The 26,232-nt window shown below is 34.6% G+C and overlaps 4 protein-coding genes and 1 non-coding gene across 8 annotated transcripts; 2 read left to right on the top strand and 3 right to left on the bottom strand.

The window, feature by feature from the left end:
- Positions 1–7,519: 7,519 nt before the first annotated feature.
- Positions 7,520–9,107, top strand: LOC102600692 (F-box/FBD/LRR-repeat protein At1g13570-like). The gene is made up of 3 exons (XM_006348729.2): positions 7,520–8,353; positions 8,440–8,604; positions 8,703–9,107. Exons 1-3 carry the CDS (start codon positions 7,544–7,546, stop codon positions 8,964–8,966), a joined length of 1,239 nt encoding a protein of 412 aa, XP_006348791.1. The 5' UTR covers positions 7,520–7,543; the 3' UTR covers positions 8,967–9,107.
- Positions 9,108–9,710: 603 nt separating this feature from the next.
- LOC102580859 (transcription factor BIM2-like) lies at positions 9,711–14,074 on the top strand. Of its 2 annotated transcripts, none has more exons than XM_006348580.2 (8): positions 9,711–9,857; positions 9,999–10,122; positions 10,283–10,373; positions 11,163–11,232; positions 11,312–11,407; positions 12,426–12,820; positions 13,542–13,650; positions 13,762–14,074. In XM_006348580.2, exons 2-8 carry the CDS (start codon positions 10,026–10,028, stop codon positions 13,867–13,869), a joined length of 966 nt encoding a protein of 321 aa, XP_006348642.1. In that variant the 5' UTR covers positions 9,711–9,857; positions 9,999–10,025; the 3' UTR covers positions 13,870–14,074. The 2 variants fall into 2 exon arrangements, with proteins under 2 accessions (XP_006348642.1, XP_006348644.1); XM_006348582.2 differs by having other exon boundaries at positions 10,289–10,373.
- Positions 14,075–14,348: 274 nt separating this feature from the next.
- On the bottom strand, positions 14,349–21,213 carry LOC102581864 (protease 2). Of its 2 annotated transcripts, none has more exons than XM_006348584.2 (12): positions 20,716–21,213; positions 19,486–19,649; positions 18,958–19,180; positions 18,730–18,874; positions 18,437–18,643; positions 17,933–18,067; positions 17,703–17,831; positions 16,789–17,204; positions 15,952–16,168; positions 15,348–15,541; positions 14,843–15,167; positions 14,349–14,743 (listed from the first exon to the last, which is right to left on the bottom strand). In XM_006348584.2, the coding sequence occupies exons 1-11, from the start codon at positions 21,090–21,092 to the stop codon at positions 14,978–14,980; spliced, it is 2,397 nt and encodes a 798-aa protein (XP_006348646.1). In that variant the 5' UTR covers positions 21,093–21,213; the 3' UTR covers positions 14,349–14,743; positions 14,843–14,977. The 2 variants fall into 2 exon arrangements, with proteins under 2 accessions (XP_006348646.1, XP_006348645.1); XM_006348583.2 differs by having other exon boundaries at positions 14,349–14,749.
- A 423-nt stretch (positions 21,214–21,636) lies between these two features.
- Positions 21,637–21,709, bottom strand: TRNAV-UAC (transfer RNA valine (anticodon UAC)). The gene has a single exon. It is a non-coding gene; the product is annotated as a tRNA-Val (tRNA).
- Positions 21,710–22,980: 1,271 nt separating this feature from the next.
- LOC107060855 (uncharacterized) lies at positions 22,981–25,099 on the bottom strand. 2 transcript variants are annotated; one of them, XM_015309283.1, is made up of 4 exons: positions 24,962–25,099; positions 24,644–24,708; positions 24,444–24,501; positions 22,981–23,302 (listed from the first exon to the last, which is right to left on the bottom strand). In XM_015309283.1, the coding sequence occupies exons 1-4, from the start codon at positions 25,050–25,052 to the stop codon at positions 23,154–23,156; spliced, it is 363 nt and encodes a 120-aa protein (XP_015164769.1). In that variant the 5' UTR covers positions 25,053–25,099; the 3' UTR covers positions 22,981–23,153. The 2 variants fall into 2 exon arrangements, with proteins under 2 accessions (XP_015164769.1, XP_015164768.1); XM_015309282.1 differs by having other exon boundaries at positions 24,444–24,504.
- Between the last annotated feature and the right edge of the window lie 1,133 nt (positions 25,100–26,232).

Below are 26,232 nucleotides of genomic sequence, written 5' to 3' on the forward strand. Positions count from 1 at the left end.
TATATATATATATATAATACTAGTCACAAAAGCCAAAAAAAAATATTTTTTACAAGAGAAAGGCGAAAGGCCATTTATTATTTAGTTCTTGGTAAGCTTAGTATCTAGTTCTTTTTCCTATAATGTATTTTTTTTTCTTGTTTCTTTTTTCCATTAAGTTCGATTGGAGCCGGTATTTTTTCTAAGGGGTTCAATATATGAATAAGTAAATACACGAATTAGCTTGAGGGATTCAACATCTACTAAATATACATAATAAATAATTTTAACATGTATAAGTAGCGTAATTTTTCGTCAAAAGGGTTCGGATGAATGTCTAGGCTCCGCCCTTGCCAATAGACCCTTAGCTCGACAAAAAAGACTAATTTCTGAATTAAATCAACCTATATCACATAGATTAATATCTATGTGCTATAAACTAAACTAATGTAGTTTATTTGTATGGTTAGTCATTACTGGCACCTAACCTGTTCGTTTTGTTCATCAAATCGGCGATAACTTTTAATATTTCAAGGCAATTACTAGTGACAAGTACATTTTAACACACTTTATAAAATGCCGCTTAAGCTTATAGCGACATTGAATCTAATGACAGTTAACTAATGCAAGTAAAGACTTTAGCATTCTTTGTTAAAGTGCATACTTGTTGCCACTAAAAGTTGCTTTTGTTATAGTGAATATAACAGTTGCAGATGTCAAAGAACCAATTGTGATGTCTCAACAGTTGCCAATGCAACAAATTCATGTTCAAAGATCAAACCATCCATAAAAGCAAGTTTGAGTAGATAACAATACACATTTGCATATGGATTACTAAACACATATTTTGCGTTTATAGTCTGCCCACCTTGTTTCTGCTTGTGTCGCGAGAGAATCAGCCACGTCTTTCTTTGATGCAGGAAATTCAATTCTCAGTTCTTCCAATTTAGCTTCCAAGTGAGAAATCTCCGTTGTTAAATTCATTTCTAGTGCTTCGATCTCCTTCAAATTTGGGATGGAAGCATCGATTCCAACGACAAGGTCTTTGAGTTCAGTGTGAAGCTCCTGTTTTCTAATAATATCATCGACCAACATTACCTTCCTAGCACTCTCTTTGTAATACTCGTCCTTCTGCTTCTTTGCCTCCTGAAAATTTGCGAGTAGAGATGGAAGATTTCTTCTGAGTTCCTCCAAATTACGTGCTTTCTCAACCAAGAGATCAGGTGATTCAGCATATATAGGAAGAGCAGCCTCTAAAGATGAGTAGTTTTCCGGGAGAAGCACTTGTTGCAAAGGCATCATTAGTAGCTTCTGAACTTCAGCTTTAGCTTTGTCAAGTACTTCTGCTGAGTATTGTGCTGCAGGTGACTTGACATCGGACGATACATGTGCAACACTCTAGCAAAAGATTTAAAACATAACATCATGTCTACGAATAAACAAACATATCCTCTGTAAGAATGTATTTTCATAAGAATGTGTACTTACTTCATCATCGACAGACTTCTCATGACGATTAACAGACGAGTGACTTGAGCCAGGTACACCAGCAGAATGTTCGATATTCTGAAACAAGAAAGGGAGAAGATTAATATTAACTGACAAAAATTGCATTTCTAAACCAACATTTTGGCTTCAAGGATATAACTTACAGGAAGGACCAGTTCCCTCTTTGCATTTTTCGAAGGCCTGCCATCTTTTTCTTGCCCTTCAAAAAAAGAAACAAAAGTATATTGATTGATGAGTAAGTGTCATGTTACATAGCAAATTTTATGCACTATAACGAGTTTTGATTGTATTATTCATGAAGGGAAAAAGTTTCGTATACAATACCTTTGTTTCTTCTCTTCTTGATTGCTTCCTCACCGATAATCCTATCTAGGATCTGCTCAGCTGATTCGGTCCGTGTTTTACTTATGTAAGTAAACCACCACGATTCAAATGATGGAGTACATTTGGGATTAGGATGAAATTCGACAACTGAGAAATTACTCTTCAGTTGATCAAACTTCGAATCCACTTCTCTAATGCCACTTTCTGAATTGAAAACAATCCTTTCGAGTGGTGAAGCGTTGACAGACTGATGAGGAGGAAGAGGAACAGTCTGTGTCAAGCCGAACTGCCGTGCAAACTGATTTGGAGAGTAATACTCCACTCCTGCTTTTCCAACACTTGAGTTACCTATTGCGAGACCATATTGAAGGTCTCGAGGAATAAGGAAGTTGGACCAGATATCGTCTAGAGCTAGCTTATTAGATGGAATATGCTCCGCCAATTGCAGCCATCCAGGTGAATATGGAGTGAACTGATTAGGAGATATGGAAGAACATGAGTAGAAAAACTTAAAACATTCTCGAAAGCTGTTCTGTTTTAACTTCCCTTGAGCCAGGGCAATTCCTAAAGTCATACAGTTCTGTGTATCATAAGGAAAAGGTCTATACTGCGGAAAGTAAGACTGCAGCCAGAGCTGTAGGATCCAGAAGGGCCCCCCTGCAGGAGCAAATCCTCGGGTAACTAAGCTTCTACAGCCTCGGTATAGATGGGATAGTATGAAAGGAGCCAAAGCAACCTTTCTGCCCGAAGCAAGAGCTATGGCTAGATTGTTATACTCCTTGGCTACCATAGACGAACCAATGCAAAATACAAATTTGCAGAGCCACATATTGAGGAACGCCAAATGTTCCTCCTCAGTTACGTCCTCTCTTTGCGTGTTCACTTTGATGAACTTCTCATAGTATATTTTCTTACTCTTCTCCCTCTTTGGACTCTGGATGTCGAGGACTGAGCTAATTGCCTCACCATGAGGCCTAATTCCTGTCAAAGCAGAAATGTCGAACACCGTTGGACTCATCATCCCAAAATTGAAATGGAATGCATTACCTGATGTAGACCAGAAGCACAATGCAGCATACAACAGATCGGGGTCACATGGTATGTTGACTTTGGATAACTGTATGGTATCATATATATCTGCAGTCCTCCAGGTATCCCCCTTAACCTTCTCCATTCGGTCAACCCAACGGATCCATCCTTCCGTTGCAGTTGGCCATGACTTCCACGTGTTTTTCTCTTGCCAACCAGGTTGCAGTGTGTGTAGAAGTAGCTTCTCCCCTTCTGCTAGGGGATAAAATGACTCGAGCTCTGAAGGAAATCCATCCTTGAAGCACGGGCCAAGCATAAACTCCGAAGAACTTGTAGAGTAGGGAACAAAAACCTCAGGATGTAGAATATCACTGTCAAACTCCTTTATTATTTGCTCCATAGTTGTGGTGAGAAGCAAAGATGGAAACCTGCATAAACGTAAACGATTTAAATTAAAAGCAAGATCAATGTAGCAGTTGCTGCTACGTTAGCTTCATAAGTTAAACAAACACAATGCATGTTACCAGCAGGGGACTCAATACAATCAGTGGCTTAAAGAGAAAACTTACTAAGATTTTTAGTACAATTCACTCTTTTAACTTTTTTAGACGCAAAGCTATAAGTTATCCTTTTAAGGTTCTTTCACTAATTGGTTTGTCAAAAAAAACCCTTCTCCCTTATCTGTTACTAAGACGACTTGAATGGCGAAGTAAAGTCTTCCATGTTAATGTTGATTGCTATTGATAAAGAATGCAACAAAAAACAAGAAGATTCATTGAAAGATGGAACTTATATTGAAAAATATCAAGGTGATGTGAGGGAGATATTAGATGCAAAGCGAGTTTGGTGCAACAAAATCCTCAACAACAACTAGATAGTGTGGTTTGGTTTACCAATTCGTAACACAATACAGCAAATTTTAGGCACTTTTGATGATCTTTCGAATAATATTGTGTATGAGATCAATCTAACTACTTCTAAAATGGTTGTCGCTAATCAAGAAGCTAAGTAATTAACACATTAAAGGAAAATCAGTTTGCTAATATGGTTAATTCCATTCCATTGATAGATTTGATTACCTACAAGATGAGAACATATTCGCAAATGCAGATACTTCTCTTAGGCAACGACACAATAACAAAAAAAATATATAAAAGAAAGACTAGTTAGAATGGTAAGATGACTGAGGAATTGTTCCAAAGCACCTATCGATACAACTAGCAAAACAGCATCACATGACAATGTCAACAACTTCAACAAGATCTAATGAACACAAGCAAAAGTGATGAACTATCAAGAGCTATTGGACAGATTTGAATAAGAAGACGAGAAAAGTACTTCAGGTTATTTTAGAAGAGCAATCTATCTTTTTTAATTCATCCATTTGTACAAGGAAGTTTGAGGTTGATAACTCAACTTTCTTCTTTCGCTTTATAACTTTGCATTACTTCGCTTTAAACTATTTAACCGTTATTAGCTATATATACTAATAAGATTTTTGATGATAAACCCAATAGATATACTTATAAACTATAAATAGTACTCACGAATGACTAATTATATAATAAACGCAAATATTTTAGAGGTTTTTAACTTTTGGGGGCTTAACCTTACTCTTAGAGATACTAGCAATAAACATTTTTCCATTCCAATGTCCTTACATTCCATCACTAATTTCCAATTTTACTTCTATAATTTAGATTAATAAGTAAAACTACTTTATTTTTCCAGCTAGTTTGATGCTACAGTTTTTCCACTAATATTCTATCTTTTCATATCTTGTCAAGATACCTTAAATAGTCGTATCTAATAAATGAGTTAATCAAGTCAACACACAATCAGAGGCGGACCTAGGTGGACCCTAGGGGGTTACACTGTATATATAATTATGCCAAATAATTATTGTGGAGACCTGATTGGACAAAACATGATGCACTTTCAGATTACTGAGGACATGCCTTTAGAAAGGAGGTCGTGGAGGACACACTGACACATATGGTTGGAAGGCGAGTAGGTAATAGAACATTGTCTCACTTATTTTTTCATATTAGTAGTCGTAGTATTACTCATGGAGTTTCTTGTCCTTCGATGTCTGTTGTTTTATTGCACTTAAATTATCATATTAGTTCGTTGAAGTTATTTTATTTTTCAATATGCTTTGTCATTCTCTCTCTAGTACGTATTTTGCTACGACTTCATTACACTTTTTCATTTCGTTTCATTTCTTCTTTTTCTTTGACCCAATGGTCTATCGAAACATTGTCTCTACCTCCCAAAATAAAAGTAACATTTTCGTACACTCTATCCTCCCCAAACTTCACTTGTAGATTTACACTAGATAGATTATTATTGTTATAGTATCTGATGGTCTATAGATTAAAAAAACTTAACCTTTACAAAGCTAACATCATTTTACAAAAACTTTGAGAGCCATTTGGACATAAGATCAAAATGTGATATTTACTTGATTAAACAATACTCTATTTATCTCAATTTAGGTATCATACATTTTTTTTTTGGTCTGTTCATGAGTGTAATTCCTTCTACATTTAGCAAAATTTCAATTCCAACATTCTACCTCGCAAATCTAAGATCTCAACAATTTAATCAATACACACACATTTATAATTTAATCCCACAGAATTTAAGAAAGATTAAAATCTACTAACCTAACCAGAGAGGATTAAGAAATGTCGTCAATTGATATAAGCACAGACAGCCGCACACAAATTTAGGGGAAAAAAAGTGCCAAGTAACACCTTTTATATATATATATATAAGCACACACGTGTTAATTAAATAATGTGACATAACACATTGATTTTCTAGGTTTACAGTTATGTAAGTATTAGTAAATTAAAATACATTGATAACTATTTAAATTTGTTATGTAAAATGTTAGGTAGGTATTAGTAAGTTAAAAATAATACATTAATAGATATTTAAATTTGCCGCGTGATATGTTAGGTAGGTATTTGTACGTTAAAAAAATATATTAACTGATATTTAAATTTACCCCGTGAAATGTTAGATAGGTATTAGTAAGTCAAAATATATTAACAGGTATTTAAACTTGCCGCGTGGAATCTTATTTTTACCTAATAAAGAATTGAGCGATAAGACTCCAGGGAGAATCGATCCCGCGTCAAGCACCAAGTTTTAGTTATGAGTTTCGAACCGTCAATTTATTATATTAATAAATTTTTAATATAATGCAAGGTTTAGAAAAAATTTACTGGGTTTTTGAGAATTATGAGTTTCATATTTAACCTTCAATTACTTGAAATACACTTTTGGTCTCTTTGTTTATAATATATACGAATTTTTAGAATACCCTTTCATTATTTAATTATCCATGTGAAATATTATACTTGTATTGCTACTTTATTATTCAGGGCAATATCCTTCTAAAAATAATTTAAATATAACATATTTCTCATCTAAAGTAATAAAAAGACATTTTTTAATTGATTGAAGGTTAAATATCTTGAGTCAAATTTCTCATACCGAAAAAATGAATTTAAGGTTCCTCAAAAGTCAAATCCTTTTCTTTTAAATAAGTCAGAAAATATTAATTTTAATAATAATAAAAAACAATAACCAGATAATCAATTTCAACATAATTAAATCCATTATATCTTGTGCTCAAATTTAGCATAGGCCAACAAATAAACACTTCAAAGAGAAAGGCGAAAGGCCTTATCTAGTTCTTGGCAAGTTTAATATCTATTTTCCCAGTAATGTATTTTTTTTCTTGTTTCTTATTAATCTTTTTGGAGATTAGGGTTTTGTAATTTGGTGTGTGTGGGGAGGGGGGGCTAATATCGGCTAGTGGGGTCTACAGAGGGTAAGATTTATCGGTCAGAGGCTAAGATTTAGGTAGACCTTTACTTTGTGGGGGTGTGAGATAAAAGGATGTTTTCGATAGATTGAGGTGGAACTAGGATTTTTACTAGTTATGGGGTTCAAAATATGAATAACTACATACACAAATTAGCTAAAGAGAGTTCGAGATATACTGTATATACATAAAAAATAATTTTAGCCATGTATAAATAGTGTAATTTTCCGTTGAAGGATTCAGGTGAATCACCTAGGCCCAAGTTGGCTCCTCCCATGCCGATAGACCCGTAGCTCGACAAAAAAAGGACTAATTTCTGAATGAAATCGACCTATTAAATAACAACAACAACATATCCAATGCAATTCCACTAGTGGGGTCTTGGGAGGATAAGATACCCCTACCTTTGTGGGGGTGTGGGGTAGAAAAGACTTGTTTCTGATAGATTCTCGGCTAAGAAGACGAATTCGAAGCATGATAGCAAGAAAATATGACAACAAAATAATAAGATACGGGCAACATATAGTAGTTTTATATAGAAGAAAAAGAAACAAAATGGGACAACATTCTCGATCGACTATCTACTAACCTTCTAGCCTAATGACTGATCCTCGACCTCCATACCTTATTGTGTAGATACCCCTACTAACATGTTTGAGTTTCTTTTGAATTTTAATTTCAAATAACAATTCTGTTTAATCCTCTGTATTTGTAAAGAATGCAACTTTTTCATATTAAGAGGAGATGGATGATTGATTTAATTAGAACGAGACGCATCTTTCTGCTCTTCTTACATTTCTCATTTTTGTATTCTGTTGTGTATTTCCTACAGGTTCTTATTGGTGAATATCGTTATATAATATGAGACATAAGTGCAGAAAGCAATGTTCCCATCGAACATTACTTTGTGACCTTCCTAGGAATGTATTAGATGAAATCCTTATGTGTTTGCCTTTTCGAGATGTTGTGAGGACAAGTATCTTATCGAAAAAATGGAGAAATCTATGGCATGGACTTCCTGTGTTGACGCTTTCTCACACACTTTGGAAACCTGAGGAGGATTTAGCTGATCTTACAAGTAACCTTGTAAAGATCATCAACCACATTTTGATCTTTCATACAGGACCAGTTACAAAGTTTACCCTCTGCGTTCCTTATTTGGATACGTGTCCTAATATTGACAACTTGATACGTTTCCTCTCTAGAAACGACATTCAACACCTTGTTCTTAGACTTCCAATCAGGGGTAGCCTATACAAAATGCCTCTTTCATTCTTCACATGTTTCGAGTTAAGGCATTTGACTCTCCAGAATTGTTCGATACTTGCTGAACCATCCTTCAAAGGATTTGATAGGTTGATTAGCCTAGAACTATGTGATGTTGCAATTTCTTCCAAGTTGCTTGAACGTTTAATCTCTCGTTCCTTGTTGCTCGAGCAGTTGGTGCTGCAGATCTCAGGTGTTTCAAGCAATGTCATTGAAATTAGTGCTCCAAATCTGAGATCCTTTGACTACACAGGCAATATAAGATCTCTCTGTTTAAAAAATATCCCTCGTCTGGCAAAGCTTTCACTTTCGCATAGGGAATATTACGTGGGAGCAGGAAAGTGTAATATCGCCAAGTTTTTTGAGTTTTTCTCTGCTCTCAAGCACCTCCACTTGAATGACATGGTAAATGTTGCTTCATTACTGCATTTTCAATCATGGAACATCTTTTGGGCTTTGAGTCATTCTGTTTTATGGTATTTTCTTCCTAGTTCTTTGTTGCAGGAGCAGGTGAAGTACCAACGAGGCTTTCCTACGATCTTTATTGTGTCAAACATCTCTGCATATCTAGCATCTATCTGTCTGACCCGAACGAGGTTTCATGTGCTCTTTGCTTGATAAGAAGCTTCCCGAATTTACAATCTATGGAAATTAAGGTTCTCTTTTCTCGCTTTTTATGTAGTATCTCCTTATTTCCGTGCTCCTTAAATCATCAATAAGCTGAAAAAGATGAGTTTTGGTTCATCGTTCTTAGGTGGAGTGCGATGACAATGATATACCAGCTCTAGAATCTCTTGAAGTGGAACGCTTCTCAGATGTGACGTTTAATCACCTCAGGGAAGTTAAGCTAATGCAGACTAATGGCACAATCCCTGAGATACAACTGATGAAGCTTCTGTTGGCTAAGTCTCCCGAGCTGATGAAAATCATAATCGAGCCATGTGTAATTGAAGAATCCGCAACTGTCAAAATACTCACTGGGCTAATACAGTTTCAGCGGGCATCAACCAAGGCATAAGTTGTTTATAAGTTGGATAAGCATCCAAATCCCGGTCCTGTTTGATTTTCACACAGAGTTGATGCAGTAGTATAACGCTGAGTTTTTGGGGATATAAACTACTGTGGATGGATATATTGTTTCTTCAACTTTGTTACTATATTCTGCCTAATTGCCATCAGTTTTTGCCTAGTGCTTTTGTTTCTTCAACTTTGTTTTTCTCGAACTGCTTTATTATGCTTTTACTTGAACCAAGGATCTATCAGAAATCACCTCTCTACCTCCTAAGGTAGGGGTGAAGTTTTATGTACATACAACCCTCTTCAGACCTCACTTCTGTGATGACGCTGAGTATATTGTTGCTTATGCTTGAAATGAGACTTGCAACAAGAATTACTATTGTTTGTTTATTTCATACTTCAAAGTTGGCAATTGAACACTAAAAGCTTCCTTACCCTTTTTGGCGAAAACCAAAGCATCTTGCCCCTACTTTTAGTGGTAGAAACGTTATTTCTTGCTGACCCTCGACAATCGTCTTTATTTATTCAATCTTGAGATCGATAATGTGAACGAGCTAAATGAAATTAAAAACACACAAATCTGGTCATGTTTGCTTTGATAACTCACAGCTCACATGTAAGCATAATTGCCTAACTTGTGAAATATCTAATTGAATCACATGACTCATGACACCAATTTAAGTATACAACAACTAATCACAATACTATAAATAACAAGACCAAACAAACAAATAAAAAAAAAAAAACTTAAAAACAGTTAGTACCAAAAACAAAAAGCAGCCAACTTTCCATTTTCCAATACCAATAAAACCAAAAGATTGGTTCCACTCTTCAATTTTTCAAATTACCCAAAAAAAAAATAACTTGGGGTTTCCAAAAAAACAGTAAAAATGTAATCTTTCTTTCACCAATTTCTGTGGGAACCTTTTTTTTTGTTGTTCTTTTGATTGAGTAGATCTCTATTTCTTAGATGAATGAGTTTATTTTGTTGTTTTGATCTTGTGGGAGTCTCTAATTTGTTGATTTTATGCAGAAAATTTCAAAATCTTGAAAAAGTAGGATGAAATCTGGAAAGGGTCATCATGTGGAAGAAGAAGAGGATGAGTATGATTTTGGTTCTAACAGAGATGCCACACCTTCAAGTAACAGTACTAAAGGTTTGTGAAATTTTTTATTTTTGTGTTTGTTGTAGTTTAATGGTAGAATTTTCTGCAAGAAAGGATTTTTGAACTGGATTTTGAGGTGGGAATAATTTTTTGGACTATTTTGGTTTAGGTTAATTGTTTAAAAATGTAATTTTTATTTACTTGTTGGAAGTGACAGATGGGAAGAACAGTGACAAGGCGAATGCAATTAGGTCGAAGCATTCAGTAACAGAGCAGCGTCGGAGGAGCAAGATCAATGAGAGGTTTGTTTTTGATTTTCTAATTTTAGTTATAGTTGATTTGGTAGGAACAATAAGGTATGAATGCAACTCGAGAACCATGAGTTCATGCTCAGGAATTGGAATTCAATTGAGAAACAAGCTCACAAACTGAACTAATAGAGTAATTGTATTGATAAACTCTGAAATGATTAGGGTGAGTTTGTTTATTAACTGTTGCTGACATAAGGCACCAAAATGCTCTTAGCTATGGTGGCAAAAATTACACCTAATTGTCTTAACATGAAGGAGACATTTATGAATAGAAAAATATATACAGAAAAAAGCTTTAATATTCCATTAGGAATTACTTCCCATTTACTGAAAATATATTGGATACGGATATCAAGTTACGAACCTAAGCAGTAGATTCTGAACTGGCAAGCACTAGTTAAAATAAAAACAAGTTGCAAACCTGAGAAAAAAGACAATGCATGTCTTACATTTTGAGGCCACAGAGATCTTCGAACTGAATATTTGCTTTGAAAGCCTACCTCTTGGTACCATTGCAAACTTTGAAATACACTTGCTCGGTGCTGATGTACGTCATGTTGATGAACATCTGATGTCTTCTCCATTTGTATGTTATGTGATTTTCTTTTCTTTTCATGTTTGTGTTGCAAAGGCGCTCTATACATACTCAAGTTGATTTACAAGATAATGCATTTATTTTGTTGTGACTTTATCTTTAGAATTTGTAACAATTGCCAGATTTGTGTAAAATGCCTGAACAAAATTTCTGCACTCTTGACAAAGCTTTTTGTCTATCTCTAGATTTCAGATGTTGAGAAATTTGATACCCCATACTGATCAAAAACGAGATACCGCGTCATTCTTGTTCGAGGTACATTTTAGAAAGAAACTTTTACATTCTTCTTCTTTAAAGTTTAGATTTATTGGTTTATTTTGATGTTTGTATGCAGGTAATTCAGTACGTACAGTATTTACAGGATACAGTACAAAAGTATGAAGGATCATATCAACCTTGGAGCTCGGAGCCTACAAAACTTATGCCATGGGTAAATTATATACCTAAATTTATAACATCTCTATTCTCACCATAACTTTTTTGGTTGTGAACTTTTGAATTGGGCTCTTTTGGTCTTAGCTGTGCTAAATATTATTCCTCTAACAGAAAATACTCTTGCTTCAGATTGTTAAGATATTATGTAATCCACGTCAATTAGGAATGATTTGATTAGGATTCTGTAATTATACACTTGCTAAAATTGTACATATTGAAGTACTATAAATCCCAACCAAGCTTGTGGGAAATAATCAAGTTTTTTCAGTGCAATTATCTCTAGTTTTAACAGAGACAGAAGTTGCAAAATAATTCAGAGCTGATCTGTACAGCTGAACAGTGAACTTGTAAAAGACACATTCAGCTCTAGTCTGTCTAGCAGACTTCCACGTAATTGCACCCATGCTCTGTAAATCGTTTTCAAGTTGAGTCAAATTGGAAAGAGAACTTTCTCTTCCTTGCCCCCCTACGTCCACCCCCACCAAACACACACATACATGCACCACTCTCTGATGACCATTGAGGTGCATGTAATTTCAGGTCACATTTTATGTACTGGTATATGCATGGTGCTCTCATTTTGTGGTTCCATTGTTTTTTTTTTTTTATCTTTCCACTATTTCATATGTGAATATGTTCATGGTTTCAGAAAATAGATAGGTCTACATTATGGATGCATCTGATCTATGGGTAACTATACCTTAGATTGGTTTTGGCTCGATTGCTTTCTGGTGTTGGCCTTTAGTCCTGCAAGATTATGACATATCCCCCTCTTCTTCCACTTTACTCTCTTCCAGATGTAAAATTCCGTTGATGCAACTTAGGCTATATAAGGGGGCTGCTATTTAGGCAATGATAAGTCCGTAGGTGCAACATAAATTGTGCTATTAACTACCTAGACTGTGTTTTTGCATCTCTTAGTATAAGGAATGGAGGAGCATGACTACGTATACTTCGTAATGGGAACAATATGTGTTTAGTTATAAGTGTGTGCTACTTTTGAAATCCTTCAGAGAAACAGTCAGTGGCACGCACAGAGTTTTCCTGCAAACCCTCAAGCCTTGATCAATGGTACTGACACAGGACCAACATATTCAGGAAGGTTTGATGAGAATCTCTTAACCGTCACTTCGTCTATGCAAGCAAATCAGCGGAATCCACTTGAATCTCATCCTGCCGGTGATGTTAAATCAATGGATCAAGAAAAGGAACTAGCTAGAATGGCAATTGCGACATCGATGCCTCTTCAGGCTAGTATGCCAGTCCCTTTTCAGAACGATAGTGCCTTCTCTGACTCGCTACCTACACCTGCTTCTGATGAATGCCCCAGCACCACTAATGCTCTGAATAATCAGGAGTTTATGGTAGAAGGTGGCACAATCAACTTTTCGAATACTTACTCTCAAGGGTGAGTACATTTATCTAGTTTTAGAGTTTATAATATTAAATAAAGTGTGTGGTCTCTGTATATTGGAAGTATATTAGTTGTCTTCTGCAGGCATTTGCTTGCTTTTCCTTTTTTGTTAGTAGTCGTTCTATATGCTGCTTTCATGTTTTAAGACACTGCTATCTCTGTCACTGAATGATGTTGCATGAAAGAATGTGGTGACATCTCGAGTATCTTAAGTATGCCTTTTTTGTTATGATGAAGCTTGTGTATCTCTCATCACAAATTTGGAATTTTTAAACAGTTGCGATGATTGCTATATTTATTGCTTAAGCTAGCATGTTGAAATTTCTCTAGTTAATGAGTCGTAGTTTTTGTATTCCAAAAAGCTTTTGTGTTTCACATTACCGGCTTATCTATATTCTAGCACAATAGCCAGAAATACCACTTATATTATCATCCTTATACTTGAAAATTGAAATACGTGAAGCTGAGTCGTTGGACATATACACCAATTTTGCCCATATGCGTGTAGAGTTGTTGAACTCGGAGTTTTTTATTCGTGGATGCTTATGTTAGATCTAGAGTTGTTCAAGAAAATAATTATTGGCTCTTACCTCTCTTACATTTGCTACAACTTCTCCTGAGATTCATGTCAAGTTGAATATTTGCAAGTTATCTAATGATATTGATGTATTATTCATGCTGACCCTTGATCGATGATTTGTTTGCTTTTACTCAGATTACTGAATTCGTTGACCCAAGCGCTACAGGCTACTGGCCTTGATCTTTCACAGGCCAGTATATCAGTGCAGATTAATCTAGGGAAGCGGACAAACAAGGATGCTAAGGTATGAACCTTTTCCGACTTCTATGTAGTCATTCACCGATCCTACTCCCTTTAGGATAATGAGATCAATCACGGTATTTAGCTGACCAATACTACACACATTTCACTCTAGGATACAGAAAATCCTCCACCTGCACCTGGCGATCAATTTATGGAGGAATTTCGGGATATAAACAATGATGAAGAGTTGGACCCAGCTCAAAAGAGGCTGAAGAAATAGATATAACTATGTATAGCATGGCAATACCAAAGTCAAATCAACTCAAGTTTGCATCACCTTCGCGTAAATCAGTTGAGTGTATATCCTGCGTTTCTTTTGATAACTTTCCTTTTTCCTTGTCTGTAGTTAAACACGAATTCGACATGTTCTGAGTCTGTGAAGTCAACAATTTATTTATATGTAGAAGCAATGTTGTTATGCTATGCTATAAATTGATGGACAAAGTTTGTCTTTGCACAAATCTTGACGTCATATTCTAACTGATCGCCAGAATTTTGACCACAAAACGTAACGAATCGATCTTGATGTATCGTCATAGCTTCTTGTGTAAAAATTTCACAAACACATTTGATGATCTCAGATGTGTTATGTAAACACCCTATATTTTATTCAAATTTTGATTTTATTGAAAAATGAAGAGATGAAAAAAAACAAAAAAACTAAAGAGAAAAGTAAGGCAAGCAAATTGAAACAGAGCATGAAACAGAGCAAGAATAGTACATATTCTAGTTAAAATCACGTCAGTATTATACATAGAAACCTAAAAATTAATCAGACCACTTTTAGTTTTATAACAATAAGAGTACTTCAATCCACAAAACCTGACAATTACTGTTGGATGGTAAGCTTTACAAGCAATTGGGGTCATTTAACACCCTTCTGCTGGAAATCATGTTGAGCTAAAGAAAAGGGCAGTCGGGGGCACGAAACATCCCACAGACTCGTTGGGGTGTAATGTCTGCAGCTTACCATATGGCTGATTCCACAGCTTGAACTCATGGCCTATAAGTCACACGGAAATAATGCTAAGCTCAACAATGACAGCAGTCGACCTCTGGTGTCTCCAGCTCTTCTTCTCATGAGTCACGCTATTCTGCAACTAGCCATAAAGAAAGACACATCAATCGATTGGCTAAAACGTTCAGACACAATATCTTCGTTTCATGCTAATACCAATGGGAAGTTCAAATACCACGAGGAGTTTCCGAGTGCATTTGGTTAATGCAGAGCTATAGCTGATGAACGTTTTCCAGCTAGCCTCTCTGTCATTAGGACAATAGCTCTAGACCAACCCTCCATCATCGAAATCCAGAAGCTGCATTTTAGTTCAAGATTCCCCGAGAACTTTCATCAGAAAAGCGTATTCATGAGCTGCTTCCTCGCATTGTCCAAAACGACCACCTTCACCAAAATGTCCTCCGCTCATGTTTGTCTGCAGTATAACTGAAGAAGAACACCTAGTGCACGTTTTATCTCGTATCTTGGCCACCCATTTTGCAGCTTCCCAAACGCCAACTCTGCTTAAAGACATAATATGATATCGATCCTTTCCAGGGAGTTTTCGTGAAGATCAAAATAAGATGTTGAGAGAAAGAATCTTAGCAGGCTGAAAATGCCTTAGCATTTCAGCCAAACCATTCAATAGACTCAAGTATTACATAAATATGATGTGCATTCTGACGAAAACAAAATTATACCTTGAGTCGTTTAATGAAGCTTTCACAAGCATCGACGGACAACAAACACCCTCAGGAATATTGTCATAAGGAGAATACTTCAAAATATATTCAAAGTGCGCATGTAGTTGAGGATTTCCGAATTCTTCGTAGTCTAGAACAGTGAGAGGCAAGGTGGGATCCAACAAGCTACTGCACACATCAAGGAAAGGAACCTGGGACAAACATTACATACATGAACAGCTATAATACATCAGCGTCAAACAAAAAATAAAGACACTTCCTGCCATCCAAATTAGACGGCAAGGTTATATTTAAACGAAAGGTATATTAGTTCTAAATTGCAAAGTTGAGAGGTATATTTGCCCCTTTTCCCTTTTAGGTTTATAGAGAGTTGTCTAAAGACACCAAATATTCTTTAGCTCGAGAGAAACTTGAAACAAAAGCAGACTGCATCTAGTATATATCGTCCCAAACCAAAGTATTTAGAATTCTTGTTTCCTTTCCCGCTAAAGAAGACATATATACGGAGACCAAATCAAACCATAATATGCAATATGAATCCAATTCAATGAATCTATAGGACTATGAAAGAACACTAAAGGATTCCCAAATTGGTGCTTACCTTCAGGATTGCAGCTTGAAAAAGTTCAGGGTGCATGTTAATTGCTGCCGAGACAAGAAGACTTCCTGCACTTACACCAACAGCTCCCAGCCGATGTCGATGAACATAACCCTCACTGACAAGATACTTGCCACATGATATGAAATCACTCACAGAGTTCAACTTGTTCATTCCGCTTCCAGATTTGTGCCACGAAGGATCTGGACCACCACCACCTCTGCACAAGTAAAATATGTCACCTAATTGTTCTGTTACAAGAAATCACAAGCAAGGGTACTTCTTTCCAGACTCTCTGAAGTAAAGTATGTTGTTAATTTGGTCGCCTATATCATTGCACCATTGCATGCATTTGAAAAAGAGAGAAACTGACAGCAACAAATGGAAAACTTTGTGAGCGAGTGACCAACCTAGAGTGTTTTTTCATCCTTACCATTGGAGTTCAATTCATGGACGGATAAGTAATGTTTCAAGGCAAACTAAATCACAAAAGTTTTATCACTTCTATTGCATTGAGGAAATCAGTGATAAGTTATCAAACACAACATAAGTTACCAAAATAACACAAGTGGCTTTCAAATGTTTGTAAATGGTTAACCACTTCGAATGCATCTAAATCAACAGTTTCCTGTACATTCATTTTCTTTTCTCTTTTTCCTCTTTCTACTTCTTTCCTTTTCTTTGCTTTGGGAGGATGAAGCATAAGGAGTTCTGAGTGACTGAGTTAGCAGTTTCTCGACAAGCAAATCCCCCCAACCAGTGGCCAAACTATGCTCGGATAAAAGCTTTTTGAGCATTGCCAAATATCACAATCCAACTTACAATAAAAGAGAGCTGTACCTTACATCAGCAAATGCAATCAGCCAACCACGATCAAGTAAGCTCAGGCGGTCAACACACCAGCTTTTATCTAGCACTTCTCCATATGCTCCATATCCATGTAGAAGCCCAGGAGACTGACCCTTCTTATGTGCTTTACGAGAGAATAAAATAGTTAAAGGAATCCTTTCACCATCATGCGATATCACTTCTTTTTCTTGACAGGAATAAATTTCAGCAAAGTCACTCCATCTGTGGACTCCATTATTCTGAATTTTGTGTTCCTTCTTTAAAGGGGTGCCCAGAAACTCATTTCTGCTTCTCTCTCCATTGTTAGAGTGGTATTTTGTATTGTGGGAAACGTTAATTACTTCTTCTTGATGAATGACAGAGAACGTTCTTCTAGACATATCATAGTCAACAATAACATCAGGCATCTACATTTCAAAAGAGAAACACTGAGAAGCATATAATGTTATTTGGCCGTACAGGTAGACACCTGCTAGGCTGCTACGGTAGGTAGAGAAGTCTTTAACTATGACAGGAATAGGGAGGAAAGGTGTATTTCTGATGGAATTATCAAAATTTTCATGATGCTTTATTTAACCCAACTAGTTTAGGCTTGAGGCGTAATTGTTGGGTTCTTTTTCAAAGAAAAGAACAACTTAGTAAAAGAAGTATTTATATAGGGAAACAAGCTGAATATTCATAAGATACATCATGATTAGCATTTGAGATATTAAGACTATATAACAGAGATCTGCGCTAAATTTTCCATGGAATATAGGGGTACAAGCTTATCAATCAATAACGTTGATTAGTCGAATACAAGAATAAGTTGAAAAGCAAAAATATGACAACCAACAGGATGCAGAGCATTTGAAGACTATTAACAATATTACCACTGGGAAGGAAAAAAAGTTGACAAGCATTACCACTGGGGAAGAAACAACAGCGCGGTATACAGATCGTGTGAAATCATGATTTGACCCTGGAGCTATTGTACACATATCAGAGGGAAGAGGAAAGAACCATGGGTTAAGTCCATCAATCTTCATTTGTTCCTGCACAACACGTAGACATTAAGAAACAAGGGAATTTTAATTAAGGGTGACAAAATAGTTTCAAAATTAAAAAAAAAAGTGACATAAGTTTTAAATTATACCTCACAATTGATGATCGTTCGCATATCTACAGAGCATATCGATGAGGAACCCTCTTTGTTGAGAAAAAGCACCAGATGTTCATTAAACATGTCCATATCTTGGATGAAAATGTCCTCGCTGGGTTCTATAATATTCTGCAGAGAAAGCTTGCAGATGATTAAAGACCAAAAACTCGTGAATCAACATGTGTTCATATAACTCAATTTTGCACTTGCCCAGGTAGAAAAGTTTAGGATCCAAATAACCAACATATCATAATTATGCAGGCAGATAACGGGCATGTAGCCTCAAATTACAACCAAAACGACTAGCTGGAATGAGGTACACAGCAAAACTACAAATCCTTCATCAGCCTTAAATCCATGTGAAAGAAATGTCAAAGTATCCACTAGATAGAATGCTTTTGGAGAACACTTTGAAAGCTGTATATTCATGCGTGTATAAATGTTTTATCAGCAGCGGTAGCCCCTTCTAGAATCAATATATGATGGAAGAAGACATACCTGCAAACAAGTTGACTGCAAGTTCTCAACAGGGCATCTAGCCAAATAATACTCTCCACTCAAAGGTGATTCCTCACCAGCATTAGGAGAATTAGTGAGAACATAGAAAAAGCCATGATGATGTTCAAGAAAGTATTGCACACCAGACACACGCTTACAAAATCTTTGAATTCCAGTCTGCAAATTGGTTGCATTGATGACATAAACCTGCAATAAGACAATGAGCAAAACTAAGAAAACATCCTCACCAATACAAAGAAGTATCTATGCCGTGATAGGGGTAAATTTCTTGCCTCAGATGAAGTTCTTGAATTAGAATTCACAGTAATAAACTTTCCATCTTTTGTACTTGCTATATCCACACAGAAACTGGAATCATTTTCTACAAACAATGGGACATTATGAACAGAATCTGATCCCAGTTTTATGCAATGTACCCTGGCCACATAATGTTTAAGTAATAACACATCCGAATATCCAATTTAAAGTAGTAATCAACTAATCATAGTATAGAGAATTGCCTGTAAGGGCGTTGGTTCTGGTCGGATAATGTATAGAAGAAAGTACAAGAATCTTGAGCCCATTCCACACTGACAACCCCTTCAACTCCCAGGGTTGGCAGAACACAGTCATTTCGGAGGTCCTTAATCTGAAGCACAAACTGCTCACTACCAGTAACATCAATTGTGTAAGCAAGATAATTGTGGTCTGGGGACACTCTACATGTACCCACATGCACATATCCTACAAAAAACAAGAACAAATCAAAACATAATGGAAACACTATCTTTAAAACTAACAACACCTAAAGCAATGGCCAATGATTTGCATGCATATCATGAAGCCTATAAGAATATTCTCCTCCTTTTCTCTTAAATTTTAACACTTCATTGACCTGCTAACCTCAATATGCTGCTATGGATATTTTTCCCGAGTGGATTCAGTCCTTAAACCAATACACAAGGATAGAAAATTGATTATAAGTGCTTGGAAAAGAAACAAGATGAGCAAAAAGTGGTTGTTAAAAGAATAATATGAAAATGATATACCATATCTTTCTGCAATTTCATTCCAGTCAAGCAGTATTTGTTCCTTCCCAGCAACGCCAATCACATAACTTGATACAGTCTTCATCCAACCTTTGCTCTCAGCAGCCAGTTTCCTACATAATACTGGAAACTCCTTCCCTTCTGGAATGTACTGGTAGTATAACCTGTTAACAACCCAAAAAACAGACCGATAGTCAACCAACAAAGAAAGAATTTCGTAGCAAGTAGATTCTCGAACAGAATTTAGAATCAATGTTCATACCAAAGCATCCACTAAACCAAATGCAGCCTGTAGCATTTAGATCATTTCACAAAATACCCTTATTAATTCTTCAGAACATATGGTACATACTTCAAGACATTATTTTAACAACTCCTTAGTTCACACAACAGTTACACTAATTCTTAATCTGATTAGGCTATTTCTATTGCATAACTCAATCATTAAGTATTTGCAGACTTAATGCAGATTGTACATGATGTAATAGGCTTAACATGGACTTAAATCTACTTCATATAGAAAAATAATAGTTGATTTGTATCATTTTGATTAAAGTGGTTTCTTTTTTACTAAATTTATGACTCGTCTTCTCTAATTCAAATAGAATGACTTAGTTCGACTTATAGAAAAATGAAAAGTCGACAGCCTGAATTCTTTAGTATTCGTGCAAGGAACATATGAAAGAGATCATTTTTACGCGAACTAAACAAAAGTGAACAACAACGTTTGATACATGGGAATATAAAATGCATAATACATAAACAAACATTCAAACTTAGCATCAGCTTACAAGTAAGCACTCCAACTTTGAGAGTACACATCTAAACACCTTAACTTGGTCTCAACTGACAACTTAAACACTCCAACTCATCCCCATTGTATCTCTTGGACTCCCGACGCTAACTTGACACATAAACATTGAACATGTCTAGTTGATCATTTTGTAAGTTGGAATGTTTAACTAACACAACGGAGGCGAGTTGATGCGTCTAAATATGCATACTCAAAATTGAAATGCTTAATTATCACGTCAAGTTTGAGTGTCTGTTTATGTATTAACTCAATTTAAAATTACCAACTTTTCCTCTCAAATCATATTTTCATATAAACTACCTCATTCTTTAACATTTCAAACTTATATTTAAAACACTATTGAATCAATCATTTTCCCACATTTTCATACAATGAAAGCATATAAAAAAGTTGAAAAATTGAGTTTTTAGACAAACCAAGGACCCCATAATTCAGGTGGAGTAGAAATCTTGGAAGGCATTCTACTAATCATCTCAGAAAACAAACTCTTTTGCATTTCCTCAGTATCCTTCATAAAAGACTGAGCATATAAATTTTCTTGCTGAAGATAGTTGATGAAATCAGGGTCGTTGGTTTTGCGCATCCAATGGTAAGGATCATTCCACGTAACCCCATGTGCAGAAACAGTAAAAGGAAGCTTTTTTGGCACTGGTGGAGAAGTAATTTGAGGTGAAATTTTTTGGTGATGGTTCTTGATTAGTGTGGAGAAAAGGGTAAATTTTGTGATGGAGAATGAGTTTAGAGAAAAGGGTATTTTGGTCCTTTTGATTGAGATGAAAGCTGAGGAAGCCATTGTTAATGGCGAAGGATAGGTGTGATTCCGGCGAACGGGATTCGCCGGCGGCGATGGTAGGGTGGAGGTAAAGAGTGAAAAAGTCAAGTTGGTCCTTGTAGTTTTGGAGTGTTTCAATTTGGGAAACTATTTAATGTTTAGTTATTTTTAATGCATAAATAATATTTTTAACTATAAAGTGCGGAGAAAATTCTAAGAATATTTATCGATTTGAATTTCATCAATCGTTCTTAAAGTTTGCATTGACAGAGAGTTGAAATCGATGAATTGCTTATGAAATTTAAAATTTTTGCACTTGAATTTTGAAAGTGATACAAGTTTCAATCTAATGAATTATTAATAGAGTTTGAAACTTCAACAAATTGTTACATTTGAATATGAAAGTTTATAGTCATGAATCTTCCTAAAATATAATACGATAGTAGCGACATGAATTGTGACGGAATTGTTGAGATTCCTTTATTCTTAACCAAAAGTCTCAAATAAAAAGTCGTTGAGAACGTACGTTCATTTCCGTTGAAACAAAAAAGTAATCTTGATAAAATGTTGATGCCCAGGATCGAACTGGGGACCTTCAGTGTGTAAGACTGACGTGATAACCACTACACCACACCAACTTTATGTCACTAGAATTGCAACTTTGTTTATCTATATTCTAAATTCATATGACAAACAAAAGAGAATAAAATTTATAATGATGTAATATAATTATATAGATGTAAATAAAAGAAACTATCACATAAACTGATAATTGTTTCTTGATAGAAGTATTAAAATGAAGGGGAGATGGGGAAAGGATAGGCGCAAAATCATGGATTAGTAGATCTTGAAACTTATCATCTTAATTTTTTATTCACCGTCTATTTTTTTAATATCTAAATTAGACGTATCTTAATTCATTGACGTAAATAAAAGTGTCAATTATTATTAAGTACTTATATTGCTATTAGAACTTAGTGCATCAAATTTTAATAGGGATTAAATTGCTAGAAGTGCACACCCTATTATCCTCCAAGCAAGCAAACAAAAGAAAAATAAAGATGATGGTGTTATTACTAAAACATTTACCTTGTTATTTAAAGTTCATAGAAAATTTGGATCAATCATGATTCGCATAGTCAGTGCGATCGTTTGTCCTTTGTAGAAAAGACTCATATGTTAAATATGTTGCATCATCGAGTGCTAAACATTATCATTAGAGACTAAGCTTATGCCATTAGTCAATAAGGAAAAATCTAACTTATTTTTATAACGATAAAGATAGATTCAACCCAATTATTCTATTTCTCATAATTCAATGACAAATTTGGACTAGCCATTCACGGCGACAAGGCAACCGTTTTGTCCTTTGTAAAAAAAACTCTTGCGATTGAACACATGATATCAAGGAGTGTTAAACATTACCATTAGAGACTAAGCTTCTACCATTAGTCAACAAGGATAAACCTACCCTAACGATAAAGATAGATTTAACTCGATTATCTCATTTCTCATAATTCAATAAAAATTTTGGACCTTTTCCATACGAAAACTTAGTACTTGAAAATATCAAAAAGTGGACATATTTGCAAATTTCAAGGGATTAGTTAAACATCCCTCATGGCCAAATACTACATTCATGCTCCTCATGTACGGAGAATTTGTCTTTCGAGAAAAACTATATATTAAAAAAATAACTTGTTGTGTGTGACACCAAATCTCAATATATATTTTATTGGGGATTGAGAAAACTAATTTGACTACAATTTATAAATTGCCTACATTAAATAAAATATACTATATAAATATAAACATAAAATTTGTCCCCTTGGAACTAAACTCAAAACTTTTTCTTGTTAATACCAAAAATTAGGGTTTAATGTCGGCCATAAACAAAGCTACAACACGACATAATCCTCATTAAACTCTTAATTAATTACAACAAAATGTAACACACGTCAAAATTGTATTCCCAAAAACCTACTACATTTTTATACTTGATATCGGGAATTACTATATGATACTATATTGAGGATTCATACAAACTAAAAAGTCGATTCTGACTAGTTTGAGATTGTTATTTTATGGGCGAATGGACTTGTTATGTATGGGGCGTCGTCGTCTAACCCAATGATAGTCCATTGTGAAGAAATCAGAAGTGTCTTTCCCTTCAACCCACTCTTGCCTTGTCCCTTTTCTTGCATGTATCACTTCTCCCTCATGTTCTTTACCTAGACACATGTGCGATCATATCGCGCAAAATATTAGTCGTTTTGATAAAATAAATTTGAATTATTTCAAGTTCTAGATAAATAAAAGGTCATTGATCATTATTATGTAACATATTATTGTTAGTGTTAATTAAGTGAGACGATATATGTATACATAAGTAAGGGATCGAATATATGTAAAAATAATTACTAATATCTATTTTAAGGGGCATGCAAAATAATATTAATTAAAGGAAAAAAAGATAAATATACCTCTGAACTATCGTAAATGGTATGCAGTTATCCTCCGTCATACTTTTGGGACATTGGTGCCCCTGCCGTCCAAAAACTAGAGCATATATACTATTTATACTAAAGGACATACATGTGTCATAATCTTATCCACCGACCCAACATTTATTAAACATTGGATCGACGGATAAGATTGTACCATGTGTCCCTATTTAGTCTTCCGTTAGAGTGAAGGGCATATATGCTCTAGTTTTTGGATGGCAGGGGCACCAATGTCCCAAAAGTATGACGGAGGATAACTGCATACCATTTACGATAGTTCAGAGGTATATTTATCATTTTTCCCTTAATTAAAAGACATAGTAGGTTGTAATTAAGTTGGTCAAAGTGTAAACAAATTGAAACATAAGTTGAGTATTTTAAGATTTCTACACCATATATTAATAATGTTTTTTCTGTTCCAAAATAGTTGTTACTGTATTTTATTTTCAGAAAGTAAATTTAATTAATTTTTTAAGTTAAATTAAATTAGATTAAGATTTGGATATTCAGAACTATCTAAGGAAGTATTATACATTGTAATTCTTTTTATATTAATATGATGAAAAAATATATCTTAAACTATTGATGAAAAATTATGTAATTTGATTCTTGAGATGAAATAAAATGTGAAAAGTATTATAAGACGAAGGAAATATTATATTAAGTGAAAAGACTACTAGACATGAAATTATGGAATTATCAGCATATCAATGGAAGGTTTGTTAGTTAATTAGTCAAAGTAGGAGGATTCTTAGAAAAATTAAACTTTTATTTATCTTATATATATATATATACATACACATATATGTCATGCATATGAAACCAGTTAATATTTTTATAATAAAATTACTAAATTATATACATGTACCTGTTAATTGTGCAGTGTTCAATGGTACCAAATTCATTTGATTTCCATTGCTTTTCACCTGCTTCACACAAATGATAACATGTCATTTTCATGAAGAAAAAAAATACATACTATATGCTGGAAAATATTAAAAGGAAAATACATACTATAAATAAGTTTTAAAAAAAATTATTTTTATATATGAAAAAAAAACTCATTACATTTGGATGTTCATTGAACTTGAGCTTCCTAGGACTTGAAGGGAGAGTCATTTTCCCTTCATGATCTGTCAAAATTACAATACAATGAAGTTAGCAATGATATATAAGCAAAAGGGAAAAAAATATTCAATGGATAGAAAAAAAAGGGCAAATGACAGCTCGGTGCACAAATTATCTTGTATTAATAGAGTTCGTGAAAGGGTCACATGTTACACTCCAAGGAATGTGACGTAAACAGTCTACCCTAATGCAAGCATTAGTGATTAAACTTCCACAACTCGAACGGTAACCTATAGGTCACATAGAAAAAAGAATTACCTAACAATGGAGCAGCATATGAAAATGGAAATAACATGAAAAAAGTGAAGCAAATGAGTAGAAGAGTAAGGATGAATTTTTTTATTTCCATTGTTATGGTATTAATTTGATGAAAGTGTAATTCTTTTTTGAAATGAAAGTAGGAATTTATAAGAGTCAAAGAAGGAAGGAAGGAAGGTAAAAGCCCACAAAGTTCAATGAAAAGAAGAGAGAAAAAAGACATACACAAAGCACAAAACTCACACTTCCAAAAATAAATTAAAATAGGTGTAAAACTCCATATATATATATATATATATGAGTTTTGCTTTTTTAGGAACCTTCACACCATTTGGGTTGATTTTGTGTTACCTAACATCTTGCCCCCTTTGTAGGCCGGGGCGAAGTCAAGTAGGGTCAAATGAGTTTATCTTAATCTCATTCTTTTTTATGTATATACGGTAAATGTTGAATTTCTGTTGATTTTTTCATGTGTTTACTTATTTTATATTTTGAATCTTATTTGTGAAAATCTTGATTTTGCCACTGTTTATAGGACAATAACAAATGGAGGTTATATTTGCTGACAAAATTGTTACATTTCTTCACGTATGTTTGTCTAGCTAGAAAACCCAATATGATAATTTAAGTTATTTTGGATAAAAGGTTCACTTGCATTAGCAGACTTGTGAAATGATAAAAGTTAAATGTCCTTAACTCTTAAATCTTAATTAATGATTTCGAGTTTGAGTCTTGAAAATGACGTCTTCTTTGATAAGGAGCACTAAAATTCACCATATTATATTAGACATTTTACGATGCAAATCCAATTAGTCATGCTAGTGGACTATGAGCACCAAATGCTCAAAAAGGTAAATGAGTTTCAAATTCTACAAATAAAATTCCATGACGATAATTATCTTTCAATAGCATGGTTATTTGTGAATTTTACACAAATTTATTGGTAGTACTAATAAATAAATTGGTCTTTAAAAGAAAAAAACTAAAAACCAAAATATATTGCATATATTTGGGCTCAATGGGCCTTGACCAAAAGAGTCAAAAAGACAAAAATCTCCCACAATAATTAACCATAGAAAAAAAAAAGGGACATTAAACATGAGTATACATGATATATTGTATAAGAACAAAAATGTAAGAAAAAAGTGTTACATCAGTAGCCTTCATGTCTTTAATAAAACAAAGGGAAAATTGACATAAATAGCCGCCCATCCAAATAATAGCCGATAGATATATAATATACACATAGTATATATATGTATATTGGCTAG

The sequence above is a fragment of the Solanum tuberosum genome, unplaced genomic scaffold, assembly GCF_000226075.1.
Source record: "Solanum tuberosum cultivar DM 1-3 516 R44 unplaced genomic scaffold, SolTub_3.0 scf00103, whole genome shotgun sequence".
Taxonomy (NCBI): domain Eukaryota; kingdom Viridiplantae; phylum Streptophyta; class Magnoliopsida; order Solanales; family Solanaceae; genus Solanum; species Solanum tuberosum.

Excerpts from the sequence above, each read along its gene's own strand:
- LOC102600692 (XM_006348729.2), top strand. The coding sequence starts at position 7,544 with ATGAGACATAAGTGCAGAAAGCAATGTTCCCATCGAACATTACTTTGT. Across the intron at positions 8,354-8,439 it reads ACCTCCACTTGAATGACATG|TTCTTTGTTGCAGGAGCAGG; the intron begins GTAAATGTTGCT and ends TTTTCTTCCTAG. Across the intron at positions 8,605-8,702 it reads TACAATCTATGGAAATTAAG|GTGGAGTGCGATGACAATGA; the intron begins GTTCTCTTTTCT and ends CATCGTTCTTAG.
- LOC102581864 (XM_006348584.2), bottom strand. The coding sequence starts at position 21,092 with ATGGCTTCCTCAGCTTTCATCTCAATCAAAAGGACCAAAATACCCTTT. Across the intron at positions 19,650-20,715 it reads CCTGAATTATGGGGTCCTTG|GTTATACTACCAGTACATTC; the intron begins GTTTGTCTAAAA and ends GGTTGTTAACAG. Across the intron at positions 15,168-15,347 it reads GCTTCATTAAACGACTCAAG|AGTTGGCGTTTGGGAAGCTG; the intron begins GTATAATTTTGT and ends GTCTTTAAGCAG.
- LOC107060855 (XM_015309282.1), bottom strand. The coding sequence starts at position 25,052 with ATGGAAATAAAAAAATTCATCCTTACTCTTCTACTCATTTGCTTCACT. Across the intron at positions 24,505-24,643 it reads AGTTCAATGAACATCCAAAT|CAGGTGAAAAGCAATGGAAA; the intron begins GTAATGAGTTTT and ends ATTTGTGTGAAG. Across the intron at positions 23,303-24,443 it reads GAACACTGCACAATTAACAG|GTAAAGAACATGAGGGAGAA; the intron begins GTACATGTATAT and ends ACATGTGTCTAG.
- LOC102580859 (XM_006348580.2), top strand. The coding sequence starts at position 10,026 with ATGAAATCTGGAAAGGGTCATCATGTGGAAGAAGAAGAGGATGAGTAT. Across the intron at positions 10,123-10,282 it reads TTCAAGTAACAGTACTAAAG|TGACAGATGGGAAGAACAGT; the intron begins GTTTGTGAAATT and ends ACTTGTTGGAAG. Across the intron at positions 11,408-12,425 it reads CTACAAAACTTATGCCATGG|AGAAACAGTCAGTGGCACGC; the intron begins GTAAATTATATA and ends GAAATCCTTCAG.